General features: G+C 51.7%; 1 protein-coding gene across 1 annotated transcript in view; it reads right to left on the bottom strand.

The window, feature by feature from the left end:
• Positions 1–22,946, bottom strand: part of LOC120842590 (UPF0462 protein C4orf33 homolog) — a 43,127-nt gene extending 20,181 nt beyond the window's left edge. Inside the window, exons 1-2 of the mRNA XM_042290033.1 lie at positions 22,870–22,946; positions 7,896–7,955 (exon numbers count right to left, since the gene is read on the bottom strand). Coding sequence (XP_042145967.1) covers positions 7,896–7,954 — 59 coding nt within the window. The 5' untranslated portion in view covers position 7,955; positions 22,870–22,946. The remainder of the gene's footprint in view (positions 1–7,895; positions 7,956–22,869) is intronic.
• Positions 22,947–23,194: the final 248 nt, after the last annotated feature.

Below are 23,194 nucleotides of genomic sequence, written 5' to 3'. Positions count from 1 at the left end.
CGAGAAACCCGATTTCTTAGCGGTGCAAGAAACTAAGATGTCTGAAGAGGAACAGGTAGCTAGCGCACTAAGACCTTTTCTTCTTACGTACGAAGTTTGTGTTACCCACGCTGTCGGGATTTCGGCAGGCTGTTTTTTGTTCATTAGAAAGTCATTGCCTTTGTCGGAATTAGCCGTGACCACCGATATGGAAGGGCGTTTTATTTTGTGTGATTTCTTATTTTCAGCAGTTCACTGGCGGCTTATTTGCATATATGCCCCCAGTACGGTGAAAGACCGGGTTTCCTTTTTTTATGGCTTACGCCGCTTTCTGGATTGTGATAGGACAATCGTACTGCTTGGCGATTTCAACTGTGTTGTAAGAGCAATAGACAGGACGCCATGCAGACCATGCAGCGACAGGAGCGAGACAGAGCTAGGCGAATTGATTGAAGATTTCGATCTGATAGACGCCGGAACCGTGAAGAATGACACGAGCGAGATTCGGTTTACGCATTTTCAGGCGTCATCGCACGCGCGCTTAGATAGGATTTACGTTTCAGCCTCCGTGGCAACTACACTAAAGAGCTATCGTGTCGCTCCAGTTTTCTTTTCTGACCATTGTTTCATTTCGACGTCGATTGGCGAAAAAGCGCCAATAAAAGCGAAGTTTGACTGGAGGCTGTGGAAGCTGAACTTGAAGGTCCTCGCTGACGAAATATTTGTGAGCGCGGTGGAGGAAGGTTTTAGATCGCATTTTGAAAGCACGGGCGGCGATATTTTTGACGAGTGGGAGACTTTCAAGCAGAAGGTTAAGATGCTGGCGATAGAAAGGTCGTCTGTTTTAGCATACCAGGCACGCCGTGCCGAAAGAAACTTAAATGCCGATTTACAAGCGCTATCAAGAACAGAGTGTCAGTCGCCCGGGGCGGCTACTAAAGATTTAGAAAGTGTTAAGGAGAGGCTGGAAGAGCTGAATGAGGAGCGCTATCGCGGAGCCGTTGTACGCGCTCGATCCGAAAAGTATCTGATGGGTGAGCAGCCGACAAAACGGGCGTTAGCAGACGAGAAGAGATACGCTCTCCGGAACGAAATAGGTGAGATCCAGTATCAGGGTGTGACCAGCACAAACCCAAAATTTATCCAGAGAGCATTTGAGGCGCATTACAGGCGGATCTTCGAAAGCCAAGATCTCGGAAGGAGAGATCCCGTGTGTGGGGAGCTGTTAGAATCCTTACCGCAACTAACGGAAGAAGAGCAGGAAAGTATTGCTCAACCAATCACCATTCAGGAGATCGAGAAGGCCATAGATGAGATGCCAAACTCAAAGGCTCCCGGACCTGATGGGTTATGTGCTGAATTTTACAAGAGGTTTAAGAGCGTAGTCTCTAGCGTTTTGTTCCGAGTTGTTTCAGCATCGTACGAACGGAAAGAACTGCCTCCGTCATTTGGGCGTACTTTCACTGTTTTACTTCCTAAAAGCGACGACGTCGGAAAATTATGTCAAGTCACTGGGTACCGCCCAATAACACTGTGCAACGCAGATTATAAGGTTTTCGCGAAAATCCTAGCTCGCCGACTCCAGAGTGTTGCTTGTCAGCTTATCGGAGATCACCAAACCTGCGGCATACAGGGTAGATCGATTTTGACAAACGTTCATGTTGCTCGTAGCGTTCTGGAGGCTTGTGACAATGGCACGCGACAAGTTGCTATGCTCCAGATCGACCTAGACAAGGCCTTTGATCGTGTAAAGCACGATGTTCTTTTTGATGTTTTACACCGCATAAATGCGGGTGAAGTTATTTTGGAAGGGGCAAAAATGGCATATAAAGGCTGCACCACGAGGCTTATTGTCAACAAGGAACTGACAGAGCCGATCCACGTGAGAACGTCCGTGCGACAGGGATGTCCTATGTCGCCTTTACTGTTTAATGTGTACTTAGAGTTGTTTTGTTTAAGTGTTATTAATAGTAAGCAATGTCAGGGATTCCAGCTGGAAAATGCTGAGATCAAAGTCATGAGCTATGCGGACGACATTGCAGTGTTTTGCTGCGACAAGCGAAGTGTTAGCGCCGCTGTTTTATTGGCAAAATCTTTCTGCGAGGCGACGGGTGCAGCAATAAACTGGAGTAAATGCCGCGGGTTTTGGCACGGTGCGTGGGCTACAACGCCTTCAGTTTTTGAAGGGGTGTGTTGGGATTGCGTGCCCTGCACATACCTCGGAGTGCCCTTACAATGTTACAGAGTGAACAAAAACTATTGGTCGGAAGTCGCCACCGACTTGGGCAGGCGCGCCTCCCGCTGGAGGCAGCGTGATCTGTCTATCTTTGCCAAAGCGACTGTTTGTAATGTTTTTCTAATCTCAAAGCTTTGGTATGTTTTGCAAGTCATACATTGTGCGCGCATCAATGTGCAGAAATTTCACCGCATTTTTGCCGTATTCATTTGGGGAACGAGCTGGGAGCGTATGAGACGGGACAACCTCTTCCATAGGGTACGTAACGGGGGTCTCGGACTATCTCACTTGTTCGTTAAACAACTCGTTTCTCGGTTTATTTTCCTACGAGATCAAGAGCACCCATTCATACGCACGTTCATCCAGACCAATTTGTCCCCTCACCTGCCGTCATTCCTTGTCTCGTCACATGGTGGGGAGCCAAATAGGCTTGTTGGATACCAGAAAGAGGTTGTTGACACAGTTTATTTCTTAACTGCCCGTTTTTCTTTAGACTACCTGTCTGTTGTGAGTAAAAAAAACGCTAGCACGTGATTTGGTGATGAGCCTGTTCCCGACACCACTTTATAGAGCTGTCATTTGTCCCGGTGGCCACGATGTGTTAAAGCGGGTCAAGGGAATGTGTGTCCCTCCTTCCGTTAAATCTTTCTTTTTTAAACTGCACACCAACACTCTACCCGTTAAGGCATGGCTCAGGGAAAAAGGAATCTATGTGCCATGGTCGGTTGACTGTCTCGTATGTAAACAACCAGAAACCATTGAACACGTTTTTATTTTTTGCTGGGATGCAGTTTTTTTTTGGGACGTCCTTCAACGCACTCTGAAGAAGCAGTTGTGCATTAGCCCATCCGGCATTCGCTTCTTGAACGTAACGAATGACAATGGTGTTCCTTTTGATTTGATTATGTTGCTTGGGTTGTGTAGTATATGGAGGTCGCGCATGGCGGTCCGCCACGCCGACCCCAATGCTAAAGAAGTGAGATATTACTTTTTCAGCCTCATTAGGCGAGTAGAAAGTGTTCTTTGAAACCGTGAGCCGAAGCCCGACTGGCTAGGCATTTGTGAGCCTCTCCTTAAGATGAGAGGTTTTTAATGTGCTCTACAAAAAGTGTTGTAGACCATTTTAACGTTTTGACTGTTTATGTTTTGCCTTTGCAATAAAGAAAAAAAAAAAAATTCCTCGTTAGTATAGTGGTCAGTATCCCCGCCTGTCACGCGGGAGACCGGGGTTCGATTCCCCGACGGGGAGATCTTTTTTTTTTTTTTTTTCTTTTTTTAATTGCATTACAGGACTTTTTTTCTAATTTTTTTTTTTTTTTTTTTTACGAGGTTTTACAGCAATTTGAAAAGTTTGCGACGGAAATCGCTCGACATTTTTTATGGCCTCCCCGTCGACAAGATACCACGCGACAGCGTGCAAACTTCGAAGTTCGCTGCAAAATGAACGGTCGACGATGCAGTCACTGACCGAGTAGGCTAGCACACACCAGCTCGGAGCACGTGGAGCAAACGCTCACACTGCAGAACCTATGGATCATGGGTTCAGTCCCCACCCCAGCCCGTTCTGGATAAGCATAGTACTGGCGTGAGGTCGAGTATCAGCACTAACTTCTGTCTGTTTAGACATACACACGACATTACCATTTACGAAGTATGGCAGTATTCAACCTAGTTGAGTTCAGCCTTTACAAGAAACCGGTTTTTAGTGAGTTTCGGAGCTCAACTCGCCGTCTGCAGCAAGGAGCCAGACAACGCACATTTGGAGAAGAATGAAGACGCCCCAATGACAACCACTAGCAAGCACAGTACCTGAGATCCGCCATGTTGTTTCTAGTGCACCCACTCACAGATAGATGGCGCCACAATACCGCTCATCTGGTGAACTTCCCCCGCCGCTGCTGGCTGATAGAAGCGCGGAACTTCGCGCACTGGATTTCAAAGGAAGCTGTAATTTCTACAGAATTTCCCACACGTAGTGCACACACCGTGCGGGCCGCTGTGATTGTTTTAAATGCATCCCAACATTTGAAAAAAAAAAAAGATATATATATATATATATATATATATATATATATATATATATATATATATATATATATATATATATAACTGGTCGTTTTTAATCGAATTGAATGACAGTGATGCCTGCGCCAGCGCACCGTCAATGCCATTGCTAGACAGAGTTTGGCTGCCTAAGGAACATATGAGCCAGTCATCTTTTTATTGTATTTTCATATCTTCAGTATGTTCCGCAAGCATGTGGCCTTTCCATTGAGTTATCACAATAAATGCAAGAGGCTCAGCTGGCGCTAGTGTGCTGTTGCATCTTGGAGCAGACAGCAAGCAGTCTAAATTTGACTTCCGGTAATGTATTCCTATGGGAAAACGCAAATGCGTTTTCTCTTCGCGCTCGATTATAAGAGCAAATATTGCTTAGTGTTGTGACAGAATAAGAAGTTTGGAACATTTTACAATCGGATGTGCAAAAATATGTGACAGAGCGTTTTTTCTTTTTTTGTTGTTGTTGGAATTCGAGGCGTTGAAAGCTGCGCTAAAATAGCCCTGTGCACACGTATAATACGTGTTGACGTTACAGACTGCTATTATGGGCACGTATTTACGCATATAGTCAATGCTTTGAAGCCCGCAGAGTGAATCAGCGTGACAAAACACCAAAAGGATGCTAATATATGTAAAATCAAACAATCAAAACAGACAACAAGAACGAAGCATGGAGTTACGGAATGAAGAATACGTACTGGATTATTAACGAACTGTGCATTAGTAAGAGACTGCGTTTCCGTCATCTGAATGATTTTATAGCTTGAATGAATTCTACGCACTTTTTAATTGTTCTTTTAGAGCGCAGCCCTTAGGCGCCTGTTTTGCCGGTTGAGCGGCGTCGCCGTCGGCGCCGGTGTCGGCGTAACCGCGCTTGCATTATGGGACGTGTGACGTCACACGTGACGTCACGAGGCTTATATCCTCGTGAGGGTTACCCCCCGTAAGGGTAACGTGTTCCCCGTGAGGGTAACCCTCTCGCCGTGAGGGCAACCCTCACGGGGTTGAGGGTAACCCTCGTGAGGGTAACCCCGTGAAGGTTACCCTCACGGGGTTTACGTTACCCCCACGAAAGGGAAACCCCCGTGATGGTTACTCCCTTGAGGGTAACTCCCGTTAGGCTAGCCTTCGTAAAGTTTACCCTCATGGGGGTTACGTTACCCTCACGGGGTAACCCTCACGAGGGTTTCCCTCACGAGGATTACCCTTACGAGGGTAACCCTCACGAGGGTAGCCCCCGTGAGGGTAACCCTTGTGAGGGTAATCCCCGTGAGGGTAACGTCAAAACGTTGCCCTCGTGACGCCACCTGTGTCGTCATTATGGGAAACACCGGACGTCACGTGACGTATGACGTTCGCGCGTCTAACGTTTCCAATATTCCCGCTAAATCTAGCGGGGAAGGAGGACGCGCATATCCTTCCCCTCTCCCTCTTCCTTCTCAAGAGCTGCGCTCCAATTCGTCGTTACAGAGAATTGTAAACGTCTTTCGTGTTAATAAATGACACTTTTATAATGTGAATAAAACTACACAGTACCCGTTACGAGTAAAGAACCTACGCTGATTTCTCTGATTCCCTGGCGAAGAGAGAAATATCACGTACGTTTTCCCATAGGAATACACAGGGAGGCTGGAAATATAGACTGCATGCTGTCTGCTTCAAATTGCAACCGGAAGTCCCGTAGACACTAGCGCCAGCCGAGCCTCCAGCGTTTATTGTAAAAACTCTATGGGATACTTCAACGAAATTTGAAATATTCCCGTTGTGTTCAAAAATGGGTTGAATATGATCCACAATATCCGTAAATGACAATCGCACGTTTGTATTTTGAGCCTGGTGGCTGGATTTTTTGTTATGAACGGCCCACTCTGGCAAGCGCTCGGAGAAGGCCCGGCGGAGACCACGTGACATCCAACGCAATCGTGACGTAGGTCGTTTCAGGACGAGCAAAGCTACGGCGAGGCTGGCGTCGAAAGGATGGCCTAGTCGTTCCAACCACCGAAGCGGCTGCTTTTGTACGAATTTTGAGTGACGGGTTAATCTTCTGTAATCTTGTAGGGGGACAATAGCGACTTCTGCGACACACAAAAGGCATTCTCGGGAAGAGGGGAGTTCCTCCTGCCCCTCTTCTCTCGTCGTGGCCGGAGGCGAGACAACCTCCGTCACTAGCTGTCAAGGTTCCTAGACGGGCATTACAAGTGAGGCGTTAGCGACATCCACCAGGTGCTCTTTGCTAATCGTTTGATTCGTTTTAAAATTCCTTTTCGTGACTTTTTTAACAAGATATTGGTATGTTCGATGTGATGCTGCTTTTTTGAACACATATCGACCAAAAAATGAGCGCCGAAATTTCGTTGTAGTATCCCTTTAAGGAGCTCGTGTCGCAGAAAAGTCGGCGTCGGTGTCGGCGTCGGTGGGACGAGATACTCCTGATTGGTCGATAGGGTCATGACGTCACAGTCACATGACCTAACGGGGAATTTCAATCAACCCACAACGCTCACGTGAAACGTGACGACAAGCGTGGAATGATGACACGTAATGCGAATTAAAGGTCAAGGCACCACTTTTCCTTGAGGAACAAACAAGTGGTGTTTCTTTTCAACCAACGGACCAGGAAGGGATGTCGATCCCGTATAAGTAAATTTCAGGAGATGAGACGTTCAAAATGTGCGCTACTAGCACTCACTGAGGGTCCACAAGAACAAGCAAAAACAACAGTCAACCGGAAGATACTCCCTCCGGAAATTCGGCCATTATTTGCTTTTTGTTTACGTCCGCACGCCCTGCATAATTTTGCTATGTGGTGCTGTCTCATAATGATTTTATTCCATCTTGAGTCTATTACTGATACTATATTTGTTTACTGCCTGGGACGCGAGGTCTTTTTGAAGAATTTGTTTTGCTTCTTGTCGGCTTACCAGAAGTCATGCAGTTATTATAATATACGCTAGAGGTTCAACTAGCGATAGTGTGCTGTCGCAAATTGAAGCAGACTGCAACGAGTCGAAGATTGACTTCTGTAATGCATATCTATGGAAAGAAGTGAGTGCATTTTCTCCCTGCGCTCGATTATAAGAGAAAATATCCCGAATAGCAGACAGATTAAATAATTGGTCAGTTATGGCGTTTCCCTTTCCAAATCATCGCATTTAAAACGGTGCTAAAACGGCTTCATACGTGTGTTTGCGCGCACCTTTTGGACACTGTTACACCAACACGACGTCGGCGCTTTTCAGCATGCGGGATATACGTGCCAAACGAACGAAGGACATCTGGAAAACCAAGAGAGGCGGCAAGAACTACCCAGAAACACTGGATCACTAACTCCCCCCCCCCCCCCCCCCCCCCCAGAAAAAAAATATAATTGTGCGCCGCTGGTTGTGCTAAAAGCAAGCCTCCTAAACCGCATCCTTCAACAATGCAACAGCAGTCGTTGTCAATCACGACACAATTTGTGCGGTATTTTTTTTTTTAAGATTTGCTACTCCCTGGTGGCTGCTGCTTCCTTCTGGTGCTAGGTAATTTAAATATTACCGTATTTCTTATAGGTTTTTCTGCGAGACTGTTTACTTCATCGCTGGTAAAAAAGACAGCTTCAGTCTCTCTGCATACGCACCTTCCAGTGGAGACAACTGCGAGGAACGCGGACACTCCGACAAGCTCCGCCAACTCCATTCTGCAAACAGACAATAATTATCGCTAGATAACATTGCTAGTTTTCCCAGCGTGAGCAACTGCGACATGAGTTCCATTTAATTGCTAAATTCTGCTGGGAGTCTATGGGGCAAAGGGTCGTTTTGTTTCCTAACTCAGGTCATAGGAGCCCATTAAGGTGCTGGAATAATTTTCACAAGGTATAAATGATTACTTTCCCATAGCCACCAGTTTTGTTGCGATAGGTTAAGTATTTTTTTAACGCGAAAAATGGTAAATTACGCCATCTTGGACGTTGCTGCTTGTCTGGCGACCCTGCTTCTCGACGTTTGCAATTCTCGGAGCGAGAAGGAAGCGAGAGAGGCTGCGCCAAGGCCCTCGTTGCTTGCAATGGGAGGCGAGAGGAGGAAAGGCGCATGGAGCAACAGAGTTGCAACAGAGCGGGCGTCTGCTCTCGTGCAGGCAACATTGGCGCAACTCCTCTCCCTCAGGCGCCGCCATTAAATTGCAAACGCTCTCCAGGTTTTGAGTTGCACCCACCCTCACTAGGGCCTCCCTAAACGCGCGCGGCATGTGACGAAATCACGACGTCCTTGGTCCTGGCCCGCTCCTGCCTTACGACTGGTCAGAGCCGCTAAAAGCTTTTTTTTAGTCGAAATACAAAATATAAGTGGCCCGAACCGTTTCGAGTATTTATGAAAGTAGTTTCTGCCTAGTATTTGAGATAAGAAAAGAAACAAATGCAGTTTAGAAAGTACGGAAACAAGAAATGACTCGTTGACATACCCGCCACCAAGCGGTGGAAGAGGCGGCGCAGGCGCCCCTCGTATGATTCCACTGGATGGTGCATCCCCGCTCCGCGAGTGCGGCCACCGGACGGCCATCTTGAATGCCGTTTTCTTTTTGTTTTGCTAGCGTTGCAGAGGCCGGCGGCAGCGTCGTAAAGACACGTTTCCTACTTGTTCGTCATCATTCGCCGAAATTTTTTTTTAAAACCATGTGTCGGGTGTGATACTTGCCGTTGAGAACAGGCGGAAAGTTTTACGAAAGCGCAGTGCCGCAGGAAAAAGGCACAACTCGTCGAGAGCATGTTTCGCCGGTCTCGCGGCGTGTTCAAAGCTTCCTTGGTAGGGTGACCACCCGTCCCGCGACTCGCGGGTCTGTCCCGCATTGAGGGCTGGTGTCCCGCGTCCCGCGAGAAATTCCCAAATCTTCAAAATGTCCCGCATTTCACACTGTCGTAAAATTTACTCTGCAACTCATGGTACTGCCCATCAAGGGGCCACGGGGAAGCGCCGAGGTCACTGGTAATCGTGTGAATTGCACTGGTGCGCCATTTTCTATCCAAGCATTGCGGGAAGCGACCGTGGTTCTTGCAGGAGAACCGACAAGCATGCGCCGTTGTGCCTCTCCCTTTGGTGGAAAAATATCTCGCCAAAAGTTTAAATACAAAATAATATAATTATTTTCAAATTGCTACGTCAATACGAAAGGGTTGCTGTGGATTTTGTTTTTAGTAAAAACAGCAACACTCGCAACGATAAAAAAAACATAATGTTAAAAACAAATTTGGTGTAGGACCATGTTGGTAAAAGTAAGCGTTGACAGGAAACAATGACCCGAGAAAGATTTCCCGTTTATTATTTCCATTTGATGCATTGAGTTATGATACAGTCAATTTCTTTGTCCTAAACTTCGACACATTTATAACATGTTTGGCATTAAAAATATCACTGGTAGTTGAAATTATTTGTGCTTAATTGCTGCAATGCAATTAGCAGGTGTATAAGCAGTACGAGATAATCAATGGGTTAACAGAGCCTCGGTTCGTTGTGCTCATAACTTTCCTCTACCCCCACGCGGAATGAATCGCCGCATGGTACAGTATTCACGCCAAGCTTCGCGGTGTAACGAGCCTCGTTAATTTCGCCGAGGCCGCTCAAGTAGTCGGACCAGGCACGTAGCCAGGATATTATATCGGGGGTGGGGGCCGCCCATGACAAAATGCTGTATGAGGGGGGCGGGGGGGGGGGGGGGGGAGGCCCGGGCCCCATGCCCCCCCCCCCCCCCCCCCTGTCTACGTGCCTGAGTCGGGCATTGCCAGGAAGACGTAGAATCAACAATTCCAACGCGAAAAAGAGCACGGGGACTCACACCGACGCCGACAACATCCAATTCCAATGGTTTGTTTATGGGCGACGGCGATCTTCTTGCCCACACCCCCATCGCGCATGCGCGGTGTCGGTGGCGTCCGCTAGGGGCGCTCCGGTTTGTTTGTAAACATCCTGCCTGATCCAAAGGGCTCAGCCGGATTCATCCATCCAACCATCCAAACATGAGTTGGTGTATAATCTTGTAGAGGGACAATAGCGACGTCTGGGACAGAAAAAAAAGTCCCACGGAAGGGGGTGCTCCTTTTTCCCTCTTCCCTCGTGGTGGTACTGAAAGAGGGCGAGAGAGAAGAGGGCAAAGGGCAACCGGCGCTTTGCCCCTTGCTGGTGCGTTAGAAGAGTGAAAGTCCCGGATGAGAGGCTTCGCCGGTGCTGGGTGTATGCATTGCCCGAACTTCGTTCGCGCTTTCTTTTCTGTTTTAAACTCCCAAACTTAATTAGAGCCACGGGCTTCGATGGCGACAGTCCCCCCGGTCATCCGGACACCGTTGCTAGGTTATAGGGTGCACGAATAACGAAAGAAAGCGTCGAATACTGTCTGATGACCTATGTAGTTTGCACGGAATCTGGCAAGGCGAGTGCGCCTTCAATATCTTTAAGCTACATCGCTTTCCACATAACTCCGATCTCCGGCGACAGTGGATTGCGTCCGTAAACCTTTTCCCCAACACCATCCTCTCGGCTGTCCTCGGAACATTTTGTGAATGGTGCGCGCACCGAACGCTGTGCCGCCGATGAACACTGGGTACGTTGACAAGGTGGGTGAAAGTTTTCTCGTGATAACGCTGTGTCAGCTTATAACTTTTTGTAACTTAATTCATCTTAATATTAATATTGCCGCGCGCAAGGCTGAGAAAGCAACGCTCGGTCACGGTCCTCCAGAAAGTTCCCGTTTATTCATGTACCGCACGTAACTTCTATCATTTATCCCTGCTTTTGTTTTCTAGAAAGTGCGTGTTCATTCTCGCCCCGATCACGCGACGCTCGAACCGCTTTCGCCGAATCTTCGAGATAGCGGCGCACTCTAGATAAGAGGCCGCCCGCGACCTTGTCGAGTCAGTCTCGCCCTAGCGCTCGATTCTGCTGACACGCCGACTTCGACGCCCGCGACGCTCTGCTTTCTTCTGTTTCCTTCTTTATTTTTTTGGTACAAGTTCGCCACATTAAACGTTTATTTCTTTCTGTTTATTTCCTGTTTTTTTGTTTGGTCACCACCCGTGACATTTGGTGGAGGTGCGGGGTACCGCATGCCCCTGCCGCGTACCCCTCCGAGGGCCCACAGTGCAAGTCCGACGCCTAGCCCACGAAGAACCGACGAAAGCACTTCCGAGATCCGGTGCAGTCGTCGCACCCAAGGTCTACACCCGGAATTCGGACCTCTACCGCCCAAGACTAAGCAGCCAACGAGGCCAACGATGGACAGCCAGTCGTCCCAGAACCCGTCCACCGCCAGCGTCGTATACCTGCCCGTCGCACCCAAAACTCCGACGCCTTTCCACGGAGACACCCACGAGGACATCGAGGACTGGCTGCAACATTATGAACGTGTGGCCCGACATAACGGGTGGTCAGCTGAGCACTGCTTGCAGAACCTTTACTTCTCGCTGGAAGGTACTGCAAGGTACTGGCTGGAGAACCACGAGGCTTCTTTAACCTCGTGGGAGGTGTGCAAGCAAGAGCTAGTGAAGACGTTTACCAGCCAACACCGACGCGAGAGGGCCGAAGACATCCTTCGAACAAGGACCCAAGGTCTGAATGAAAGCATCACCAGCTTCGTTGAGGATGTTCTTCGCCTGAGCGCCCGCGCCGATCCTCAGGCTACAGAGGAGAAGAAGCTGCGACACCTGATGAGGGGTGTCAAAAGCGAGATATTCGGAGGTCTCATTCGCAATCCTCCGACAACTGTCGACGGGTTCGTCACGGAGGCGACGAATATGGAGCGTGCGCTACTAGCACGCGCCAGACACTACGAGCGGCACCCTGGCGTGACTACTCTGGCGACATCCGGATACGACCTTGGTACCGACCTCCCAGGCATCCGTGACATCATCCGTGAAGTCGTCCGGGAAGAAATCCGCAAGATGCTCCCCGCTACGGATCGCTCGTCCTCCCTGTCGCTCGCCGAGGTCGTCCGAGAGGAAGTCCACCGAGCCTTCCAACCTGAGATTCCGATCAAAACGACGACGCCAGAGGAGCCTACTTTGAGCTACGCCGCCATGGCCCGAAGATCGTCGCAAGCTAACCGCCAGACCACGGCGCCACCCCGACGAGACCCTCCGATGCCACAGTATCCTCGACGCCAGGAAGGACAAGTCCACGACGTTCGCCCGGAGCAACCCTCGTCGAGGAAGACCGACGTGTGGCGAACGGCCGACCGACGCCCGCTCTGCTACCACTGCGGGGAAGCCGACCATGTGTACCGCCGATGCCCATACCGACGACTCGGGCTGCGCGGATTCCACCCAAACGACCCGCGCCCCCGGTGTGGTGAACGCCCTCGGGAGATCGACGAGTACCTGCGACGACCCCAGTCCCCCGAGCCTGCGTCCCGCCGAGAGTTCCGGTCGCCATCGCCACGACGTCCAGCTTCGCCGATGCACCGACCCCGACGTGAAAACCTGTCGCCCCTCGCTCCTCGCCGGGGAAACTAGGCGCGGCAACCCCTGGAGGTGGAGTTGCCGAAGACGACCGACGTAAAGAGCCTCCAAGAACGCCGGAGCGCTCCCACTCTCCCGACGCCACGCATCGCTACGACGCCCCTGCAACGGTGTCCAACAACCTAAACGTCGTCATCGACGGTCACGACGCAATGGCACTCGTGGACACCGGAGCAGACTACTCAGTCTTGAGTGGGAGGCTCTCCCGCCGCCTTCGAAAAGTCATGATGCCGTGGGAAGGACCCCAAATACGAACCGCCGGAGGACATCTCATCACACCAGTCGGGAGATGCACTGCTCGCGTCGAGATCCACGGTGAAACGTGCCCTGTCAAGTTCGTCGTTCTGCAAGACTGTTCGAGGGACGTTATCCTCGGAATGGACTTTCTCTGCGAGTATGGCGCCGTCATCGACCTCGGAACAAACCGGCTGACGCTACGAAAACCTGCTCCACCAGCGGAGGAACCCGAAGCGACGTCACCCACGGTCCGAGTCCTCGCAAACCACGTAAACCTACCACCGCGGTCGAGTGTTTTCGTACTTGTCGGGATCGATGAAGCTTCCTGTGGCGAAGTTCTTCTCGAGGGAAGCCTCCAATTGCTCCTGGGAAGAGGCATAGGCGTCGCAAGGGGAGTAGCTGAACTTCAGGATGGGCGGACTGTGGCCCTCGTGACGAACTTCCGAAACGAAACGCAACACCTCACGAAAGGTGCAGCCGTGGGCCACGTCGAGAAACTCCGAAACCCCGCCGAAATCACTGCGATCACTGACGAATCCTCGCCGCCCCAGCAAGACAGTACGTCGCCAGCGCAGCTCGACATTGACCCTAAGCTTCCGGACCCTGAACGGCGTCAGCTGGTTAACCTCCTCGCCGAATACCGCGACTGCTTTGCGACGTCGTCGAAGGTGCGCCAGACCGCGGTTGCCAAGCACCGCATCGTTACTGAGGACGACGCGCGCCCTGTGCATCGATCGCCGTACAGAGTCTCCGCTAAGGAAAGGGAGGTGATCCATCAGCAAGTTCAAGAGATGCTGAATGACGACATAATCCAACCTTCAAGCAGTCCATGGGCCTCTCCAGTCGTGCTGGTTAAGAAGAAGGACGGAACTCTTCGGTTCTGCGTGGACTACCGGCAGCTCAACACGGTTACGAAGAAAGACGTCTACCCACTCCCCCGCATCGACGACACTCTAGACCGGCTGCGCCACTCTCGATACTTTTCATCGATGGACCTGAAGAGCGGCTACTGGCAAATCGAGGTCGACGAACGGGACCGAGAGAAGACAGCCTTCGTCACGCCGGATGGACTGTACGAGTTCAAGGTGATGCCCTTCGGACTATGCACAGCGCCAGCAACTTTCCAGCGTGTCATGGACACCGTACTGGCAGGGCTGAAGTGGCAGAGTTGTCTCGTCTACCTTGACGACGTCGTAGTATTTTCAGCTGACTTCGACGAGCACTTGAGACGACTCCGAGCTGTTCTTCAAGCCATTCAGACCGCCGGACTCACACTTAAGCCGTCAAAGTGCCGGTTCGCCTATGACGAACTGAAGTTCCTTGGCCACGTGGTTAGTAACGAAGGCGTCCGCCCAGACCCCGAGAAGACTCGTTCCGTCGCGGCATTTCCAGCGCCGACAGATAAGAAGGCCGTGCGAAGATTCCTTGGACTTTGTGCCTATTGTCGACGCTTCGTTCGGGATTTCGCAAGGATTTCCGCACCACTTACGAATCTCACGAAGGACGCCAAGAAGTTCGAATGGGCCGAGGAGCAACAGCAGGCATTCGACGAACTGAAACGACGACTCCAGACTCCTCCTGTGCTTGGACATTTCGACCAGGATGCGGAAACAGAAATTCACACGGACGCAAGTAACGCGGGACTGGGCGCAGTACTAGTCCAAGTGCAAGAAGGCATCGAGCGAGTCATCGCCTACGCAAGTCGGACATTGTCCAAGGCGGAGAAAAATTACTCCACAACTGAGAAAGAATGCCTTGCGGTCGTCTGGGCAATAACGAAGTTTCGTCCGTACTTGTACGGCAGCCCGTTCCGTGTAGTCACGGACCACCACTCGCTCTGCTGGTTTGCGAAGCTGAAGGACCCGTCAGGACGCCTTGCTCGATGGAGTCTTCGACTACAAGAGTTCAACATGGCAGTGGTCTATAAGTCAGGACGCAAGCACAGCGACGCCGACTGCCTGTCCAGAGCCCCCGTCGAAACCCCTTCCGGCTGCAGCGACGACAATGACGACGAGTGCTTTCTAGGAGCAGTGAACACCGACGATATGGCACGACGTCAACGGGACGATCCTGAGCTGCGCGCATTAATCGAGCACCTGGAAGGGGGCAGGAGTACCGTGCCACGTGTCTTCTCACGAGTACTGCCGACCTTCGCCATCCGACAAGGTGTACTCTACAAAGAGAACTTCGGCAACAACAACACACCTTGGTTGCTGGTAATCCCGAGTGACCTTCGAGAGGAGATCTTCCAAGCCTGCCACGACGACCCGACATCCGGACACCTTGGTTACAGCCGGACACTGGCCCGTATTCGTGAAAAGTATTACTGGCCGAAGCTCCCCAAGACCGTCCACCTATACACACGATCATGCCACGAGTGCCAGCGACGCAAGAAACCGCCGACGAGGCCGGCCGGACTTCTGCAGCCCATTTCTCCTCCAACTACACCCTTCCAGCAGATCGGAATGGATCTACTTGGTCCTTTTCCGCCTTCGACGTCGGGGAACCGCTGGATCATCGTCGCCACAGATTATCTCACGCGGTACGCCGAAACGAAAGCTCTTCCTTCAGGGACTGCTGTGGAAGTCGCCAAGTTTTTCATCGAGTCCATCGTCCTCCGGCACGGCGCTCCCGAGGTTCTGATTACAGATCGCGGATCTTCGTTCATGGCCCAGCTGACGCAAGAGATCCTTCGTCTCAGTGGCACCGGCCATCGTCGAACCACTGCATACCACCCGCAGACCAACGGACTGACCGAGCGACTCAACAAGACAATCGCCGATATGATCTCTATGTACGTCGACGTAGAGCACAAGACGTGGGACGAGGTGCTGCCCTACGTCACGTTCGCCTACAATACGGCGGTTCAAGAGACCACTGGATTCACCCCTTTCCAGCTGGTACATGGTCGGAAGGTAACGACCATGCTGGACGCCATGCTGCCCCATGAGCCATCTGACAACGAGAGCGACGACGCCCAGGCGGTTGCTCAACGCGCCGAAGAAGTTCGCCAGCTCGCCCGACTCCTGATTCAAGACCAGCAACGCGTCGACGCCGGCCGCTACAACCTTCGTCGCAGGGACGTCCACTTCCAGCCCGGAGATAGGGTGTGGGTATGGACGCCCATCCGTCGCCGCGGCCTCAGTGAGAAACTGCTGAAACGGTACTTTGGACCATACAAGGTACTTCGTCGCCTCGGCGAGCTGAACTACGAGGTGATGCCCGACGGAACACGAACATCGTCACGCCGCCCACCACGACCTGAGGTCGTCCACGTCGTGCGCCTGAAGCCGTACTACGCTCGATAGGACTGTGGACCTTTTGTGCTCCAAAAGACTCTTTAGTTTATCGTTCTTTTTTATTTTGATTTGTTTTACACTGCATCGGGGCGATGCACTTTTAAAGGGGGGAGTAATGCCGCGCGCAAGGCTGAGAAAGCAACGCTCGGTCACGGTCCTCCAGAAAGTTCCCGTTTATTCATGTACCGCACGTAACTTCTATCATTTATCCCTGCTTTTGTTTTCTAGAAAGTGCGTGTTCATTCTCGCCCCGATCACGCGACGCTCGAACGCTTTCGCCGAATCTTCGAGATAGCGGCGCACTCTAGATAAGAGGCCGCCCGCGACCTTGTCGAGTCAGTCTCGCCCTAGCGCTCGATTCTGCTGACACGCCGACTTCGACGCCCGCGACGCTCTGCTTTCTTCTGTTTCCTTCTTTATTTTTTTGGCACAAGTTCGCCACATTAAACGTTTATTTCTTTCTGTTTATTTCCTGTTTTTTGTTTGGTCACCACCCGTGACAATATCCTGAGGTGGTGACACTGACTCCATTTTATCGTCTACAACACTTAGTTGAAGGCTCATTTCCGGCGCCGGGTGGGGCAGGAAATTGTCGAAAAGTTACTTCGATCGGTTTTCCTCAATCGCGATCTCCTGCGCGATACCAGAGAACCGTGAACCTATGTTGACCATCACAACGCGACTAGATTTTTCCTTTTTTTTTTTTCAAAATTAGTTTATAATGTAGATGGAAAGAAAGCTTCAATTCCTGTTTCTGGAAGTTGAAACCAGCTCATGTATCGATTTCGAATCGTTGAATCATCGATCGACTCGCTCCGGCAATAGGCCTATCTCGAATTTGCTGTTTTCAGTTCTCGACAAAAGACACCCTCGTCGACACGGGATCCTCAAAGAAAACGTTTTTCATATTGGAGAAGAGCACCTTAAGGAAACAATGGAATACACATACCTGGGCATCAAAATCCAAAACACTCCTGACTATTTGTCCGAGCATGAAGAAGCAATAGTATCGAAATCCAGTAAACTAAAGGGGAAAATATGGCACCTAGCGGGACGTTACAACAAAAACGCTGTTGGACGAACACTGTCGGAAACTATGGCGGACCCAGCGATAACATACGCGAATGACGCAGCGGTAGTTGGGCCAGACCACCTGAAACTCATCGAGAGAAAATGAAATTAGAAGGTGGCACCTGGGCACAACCTGCTGTACAGCCAACGCAGCAGTGGCAGGCGAGATGGGCTGGTCAACCGCCGAAATCCGGGCGGCAAGAGCGAAATCGCACTACCTGGGGCGGTTGGCAGTCCTTCCCAGGACAAGATACGCAGGCGAATCTACCAACACATTCGGTTCGGAGGAATCAAATCCAGGTGGATAAAGAAAATTACGGCCATATATTCGAAATTCTGTGCGGAAACGCAAAGACACTTCAGGCCAGTGGCGAAAGGGAGTGGACAAATATTGCGAAATCCGAGATCACGGCGCGCGGTACGTGTTTCCGGCAGGGGACTGTCAAAACGAACACCTGGGGGCGCCATGATCGCTGTGAGCCTAAAAAGAGACTCAACGAGCGTACCGACGGCGTGCAAGAAGACTGGCAGATGGACACGTGCACTTCGCTGTCGGCTTTCATCGGCTCACTTCCACTCCCATTTTTATTTTTATTCTCTCTTTTTTTTTTCGGTATCGGTTAGGAGTGCTTTTGTGCACTTTGGCCGCGTCCTACTGGCAACAGACTTCGATTTTTCTTTTTTTTAATTTCTACATATTTCTAAATCGCGTAAAGGTGGCGATGTGGGTTAGTTGGTTCATACTGACGAAAAGGCAAACCGCGCACAGTAAACGGGGACTAAAGGAAGGGCAAACAGGACAAGCGCTGACTTTTAACTGAACTTTAATCACATGAAAACAAAACAAAGAAAATAGCTATCCCGCTAATGTCACATAATACATTCACCAGGTGTCAAAAACACACACACACACACACACACACACACGTGGTGAATGTATGGACACGTGGTGAATGTATCATATGTGACGTGGGCGAAGTAGCTGTTTTCTTTGTTTTGTTTTTATGTGATTAAAGTTCAGTTGAGAGTCAGCGCTTGTCCTGCTTGCACTTCCTTTAGTTCCCGTTTAGTGTGCGCTGTTTGAACAGCCCCCATGGCGGGTAGTCGCATGTTCGCGCTGCTCCGGGTATGCTGTATCTGCTTTGTAAGCTCCGACTTGACAACTCTTTAGCTCTCGACCATCATGCCAAGCAGCAGATCTCAGTGTACGTCGCCAGCCCCTTTCCCCCGAGCTTTTCCGCATGGGCGGCCGTCGGTCCATTTACACCTACTAGGCCTAGCTCGACAACGGCGACGGAACACCGGCGCATCTCCCAGCCGCACCGCCGACTGTCTCTGTCCGGCATCACGGGACACCGCCTCGACCTTCGCACCGTCTGTGTTCTTCTGCTGGCCGGCGACATCGCAACAAACCCTGGGCCGCAGCATCCTTCCTGTGCGAGCTGCACGAAGCGAGTGCGAGACAATCAAGCGGCCATCTGCTGCGACTCGTGCGATGGTTGGATTCATCGGGGTTGCGTTTATATGTCACTAGGAGAATACCGCAAGCTAGGTAAAGGAGGCGACCCATGGTTTTGCCTAGTCTGCTCGCTGCCACCGCTCGCAGACGACTTCTTCGAGGTGCTGGCTGCCCCTGACTCTTCATCTCCCTCCGCGCCGGGCGTCCCTGACACATCACCGTCCCCCAAGCCGAGCAATCCGTTCAACAAGACTGTCACCTTCTGGTACACTAACTGCCGGAGTGTGAAGAATAAGTTGTCAGACCTCAAGCTCGCCTCCTCAGCCCTCCCCGGCAGCACTGTCATTCTCCTTACGGAAACGTGACTGGACGCTGGCGTTTGTGACGCCGAGCTCTTCGGCCAGGCCTCCTTTAACGTCCATCGTCGTGACCGTCCATCCCACGGTGGTGGTGTGCTCATTGCCGTGCCGTCCAGCCTCCCGGCAGTCAGGAGGTATGACCTGGAGCACCCGGAGTTGGAGGCCGTCTTTCTTGAACTCCGCCACCCAAAAGGCAGCTCCCTCCTAGTTCTAGCTTATTGCCCGCCGTCCACCAGGGCTACTGCCTATGACCTCCTCGACGTATCGCTGACTAAAGCGCTGGCGAAGCCTTATCGCGAAGTACTGCTGTTCGGTGACTTCAACAGCCATATCGACTGGTGGGGTACTGATACTCCCATCCCTTCTGATGCGGCTGACGACACTCTTCTGGGCCTGGTGTCGACACTGGGGCTTTCCCAGATCTGCCGCTCCCCCACCTATATCCCATCCTCCAGTTTCCTCGATCTTGTATTCGTGTCCCATCCAACTCAAAGCCTTTCCTGCGATGTTTAACCTGGCCTCTCCGGAAGTGACCACCTGGCCATCGAACTCGCATACGCCATGGCGCTTCCCCGCAAGGGCCACTTCGCTCGCGCAGTATGGAAGTTTCACCGGACTGATAGAGAGCACATGGCTAGGTTGTCTCATCTCACCCCATGGTGCATGACGACTATGGGCGACGACTGCCTGGAGAACATGGACCTTTGGTGCGACTATGTGTGTGCGATCCAGAAGGAGTGCGTACCCTGTGTTGTTTCTCGCCGGGGACGCTCTCGAGCCCCGTGGATCACAAAAGAACATATCCGCTCTGCTCAGAAGAAGCGGGCACTCTTCAAGCGTGCGGCCCGCCTGCAGTGCGCTGAGACACTTTCGCGAGCAAAGGCACTCCAGCGCTCCCTGAAGGCCGACCTAAACGCTGCTGAGACTGCATTTGCTAACACGATTGCTTTCCGAGCGCGGAAGGAACCAAAGGTGTTCTGGTCCTACGTCAGCCAGTCACAGACTACGCGACAGGAGCCGATTTTCACGTCCAATGGCAGGATAGTCTCCTCACCTGGGGAGATTGCCGACATGTTTGGTAGCCAGTTCGCTTCAGCGTTCACACCTGTTTCTACCCCTTCCCTACCTTCCCGCCATGACGCGGACATTAACTTGTCGTCCAACCCTGATACCCTCTCCTCTCTCTCTCTCACTTCCTCAGACCTCGAGGAGGCCCTCCGCTGCATCAAACCTTCCTCTTCTACTGGTCCCGACGGTATCCCTCCCACCTTCCTCAAGATGATCCAGCCCTACGTTCTTCCATCCCTTCTGGCTATCTACCAATCTCTTTTGGACAACTCTGTCCTGCCCGATTGTTGGCGACAGGCCCTGGTCACCGAGCGACCCATCCAGTTACCGTCCAGTTTCCATCACATCTATCCTGTGCCGCACCCTGGAGCGAATCATCAACAGGCATCTTCTCAACCACTTGGAGCGCCTCCAGCTCCTTCCACCATCCCAGCATGGGTTCCGACGTTCTCACTCTTGTGAGACCGCCCTAGCAACTGTGTCTCACTACGTTAGTGACAACATGGACGGCCTCCTTCCCACCGACGTGGTCCAACTGGACTACAGCAGCGCTTTTGACACGCTGGACCACGACTGCCTTAGTAGGAAGTTGTCGGATTGCGGGGTAGGAGGCAGCTTGTTGCATTGGATTGATGCCTTCCTCGCTGATCGCAGTTTTCGTGTAAGGCACAAGGGTGCTGTATCGCATACCCTTTCAGCCCCCTCGGGTGTCCCTCAAGGGTCCGTCCTTGGCCCAACACTCTTCAATGTGTATGTTCGTGACATTCCGCACTCCGACAGGCTCCTCACCATCCAATACGCCGACGACACTACTTTGGCGATGTGCATACGCTCCCCCGTTGATCTTGCCGCCATGCAAGCTCACCTGGACAAGTTGGCTGTCTGGTCGGCCACTAACCACCTCCGTGTCAGCCTCGACAAGTGTGCCGTGATGCGGTTCAGTTCGGCCAGTAAGGTCCAGACTCCACACTACACGCTTGGAGGGCTCCTTCTCCCACCTGTACAGGAGCTCAACATCTTGGGTGTATCATTCACGCCCTCACTCGATTTCAGCTGCCATGTGGCTAAGGTGGTGAGCAGGTCTCGCAGGGTACTGGGATTCGCGTCTCGATTTTCACGGCGTTTTGGACGGGAGACCCTGAAAACACTGTACACGGCTCTGGTACTTCCTCGACTGGAGTACTGTTCTTCAATATGGAGCCCTCATCAGATACACCTCACTGAGCGCCTAGAAAGTGTGCAGCGCCGCGCGACTCGAACCTTGGCCCGCCACGACCATTCCTCTGACTACGATGAACGCCTGCAGTCTCTTGGCTCGCACCGCCTGAGCCACCGACGAACAGTGGCGCGTGTCCGACTCGTTGCTGTTGCCGCTGGCCCTTCGCTGGCCGGCTCCTACCCAGCATCAGTTCCCCGTATCTCTAGCCGGACAGGCTGCCCTATCCCTCTCCGCGCCCGCACCCGGCGACACGAAGCTTCGCTGTTCCCCGCCGCGGTGAGCACGTACCTGTCCTTACCTGAGCGCACACGCCCACCCCTGCCGGGGACTGGGGACGAACTCCGCGACTTCAGCAGGACTGTGTCGCGTGCTCTCCGAGCTCAGTAACTCTGTGTACCTATCATTTTTTCCTCCCTTTCATTTGTATATTCATCATCATCATTTCACCTGTTAACACACAGCCGAGGAGGCAGCCAGCACTTGGCTGTACGGGCTTCTGCCTTTTGGCTGCCTCAGGCACTCGGCTGTGTGAAAGTTGTGCCATTAAACACCTTGAACCTTGAACCTTGACGCCCACTCCGGGGCGACCACCCCGAAATACTAAATACTAAGGCCTCACGGAGAGCGCGCCGCATTTGCCACTACAGGCCTTCTAGAACACTGTACACTCGTCAAACACGCACAGGACAGCGACGTGGCGAACTTTTGTCAAACGTCAAGGTTTGACCGGATCGCCGAACCATCAGCCCTGTTGTGTGGTAAATGGATGGATGGATGCTAACAGCTGTACCCTTTATAACGGGCGGTAGCTGGCGCCATCTACCCTAGAATCGAAACAAATTCGACTTTTCAACAGTGTTGTCCGACTTCTACACAGAGAAAAAAAATCTAAATTTAGGAAAATAATTTTGCAGCAGAATGTATGTCTTAAATTTTATATAATAATTATTACGCCAATGTTTACGGAATATAAAAGCGAGCGTATAATATTGTATTGATGAACAGTCAATCTGTGAGTCTCCTCCACCAGGTGGCGTGAGCTCGTACTCGATTTCTGCATCTCTTGTTGGGAGGATTAGTGGGGAGGCTCAAACCTAGCTGCCTTCATCTCTCCTCAGTGTTCGAACGCGTTCGAACAACAAACGCCAGCGTCCAACGTTCCGCGTTCGAACGCGTTCGCACATTGAGTAGAGACAAGGGTATCCCTTCGCGTCAATCCCCCGGGCCCCTAATCATTCCAACTAGAGATCAGTGTTGTGACCGAGCGCTGTCATCTCCCCCTCTCCCTCAGTTTCTATAGCAGGCACTAGAGAGAGGCTCAGAGAACAACGTCCCAAGCAGTCGCGCAACAAAGGCCAAAGCCCGACGCTATTGAGACGACTGAGCGAGCGTATACCTTGCAGCGGGGTTCCCTCCTGAAAGTTGTCCGATGCGCCAAGGAGTCCCAGCCGAAGTGAGCCCGGTGCGAGTGACCAGACGACGGCGTCGTCCGGCCCTCACCGGTCTGACCGGTGTCCTCCTGCTTCCGATACGGAACCCGATAGGGTCGGAATCTCCGCACATGGGGACAGTGCCCACAGCTGGTTTGGCTCATCACGTTTCCGAACCTGACCCCCCCCTCCTTCTCGTCCTTCGTCGGTTGTTTTTACGAAATATTTCGCTTACGTTTGTGTCGATTGCGTCCACAGCAGCCAAATGACAGTACATACAAAGACTGCGGA

The sequence above is a fragment of the Ixodes scapularis genome, unplaced genomic scaffold (genome assembly GCF_016920785.2).
Source record: "Ixodes scapularis isolate PalLabHiFi unplaced genomic scaffold, ASM1692078v2 PGA_scaffold13__105_contigs__length_92229423, whole genome shotgun sequence".
Lineage (NCBI taxonomy): Eukaryota > Metazoa > Arthropoda > Arachnida > Ixodida > Ixodidae > Ixodes > Ixodes scapularis.
Note: the sequence above shows the minus strand (reverse complement) of the source record. Positions and strands in the feature narration are given on the sequence as shown.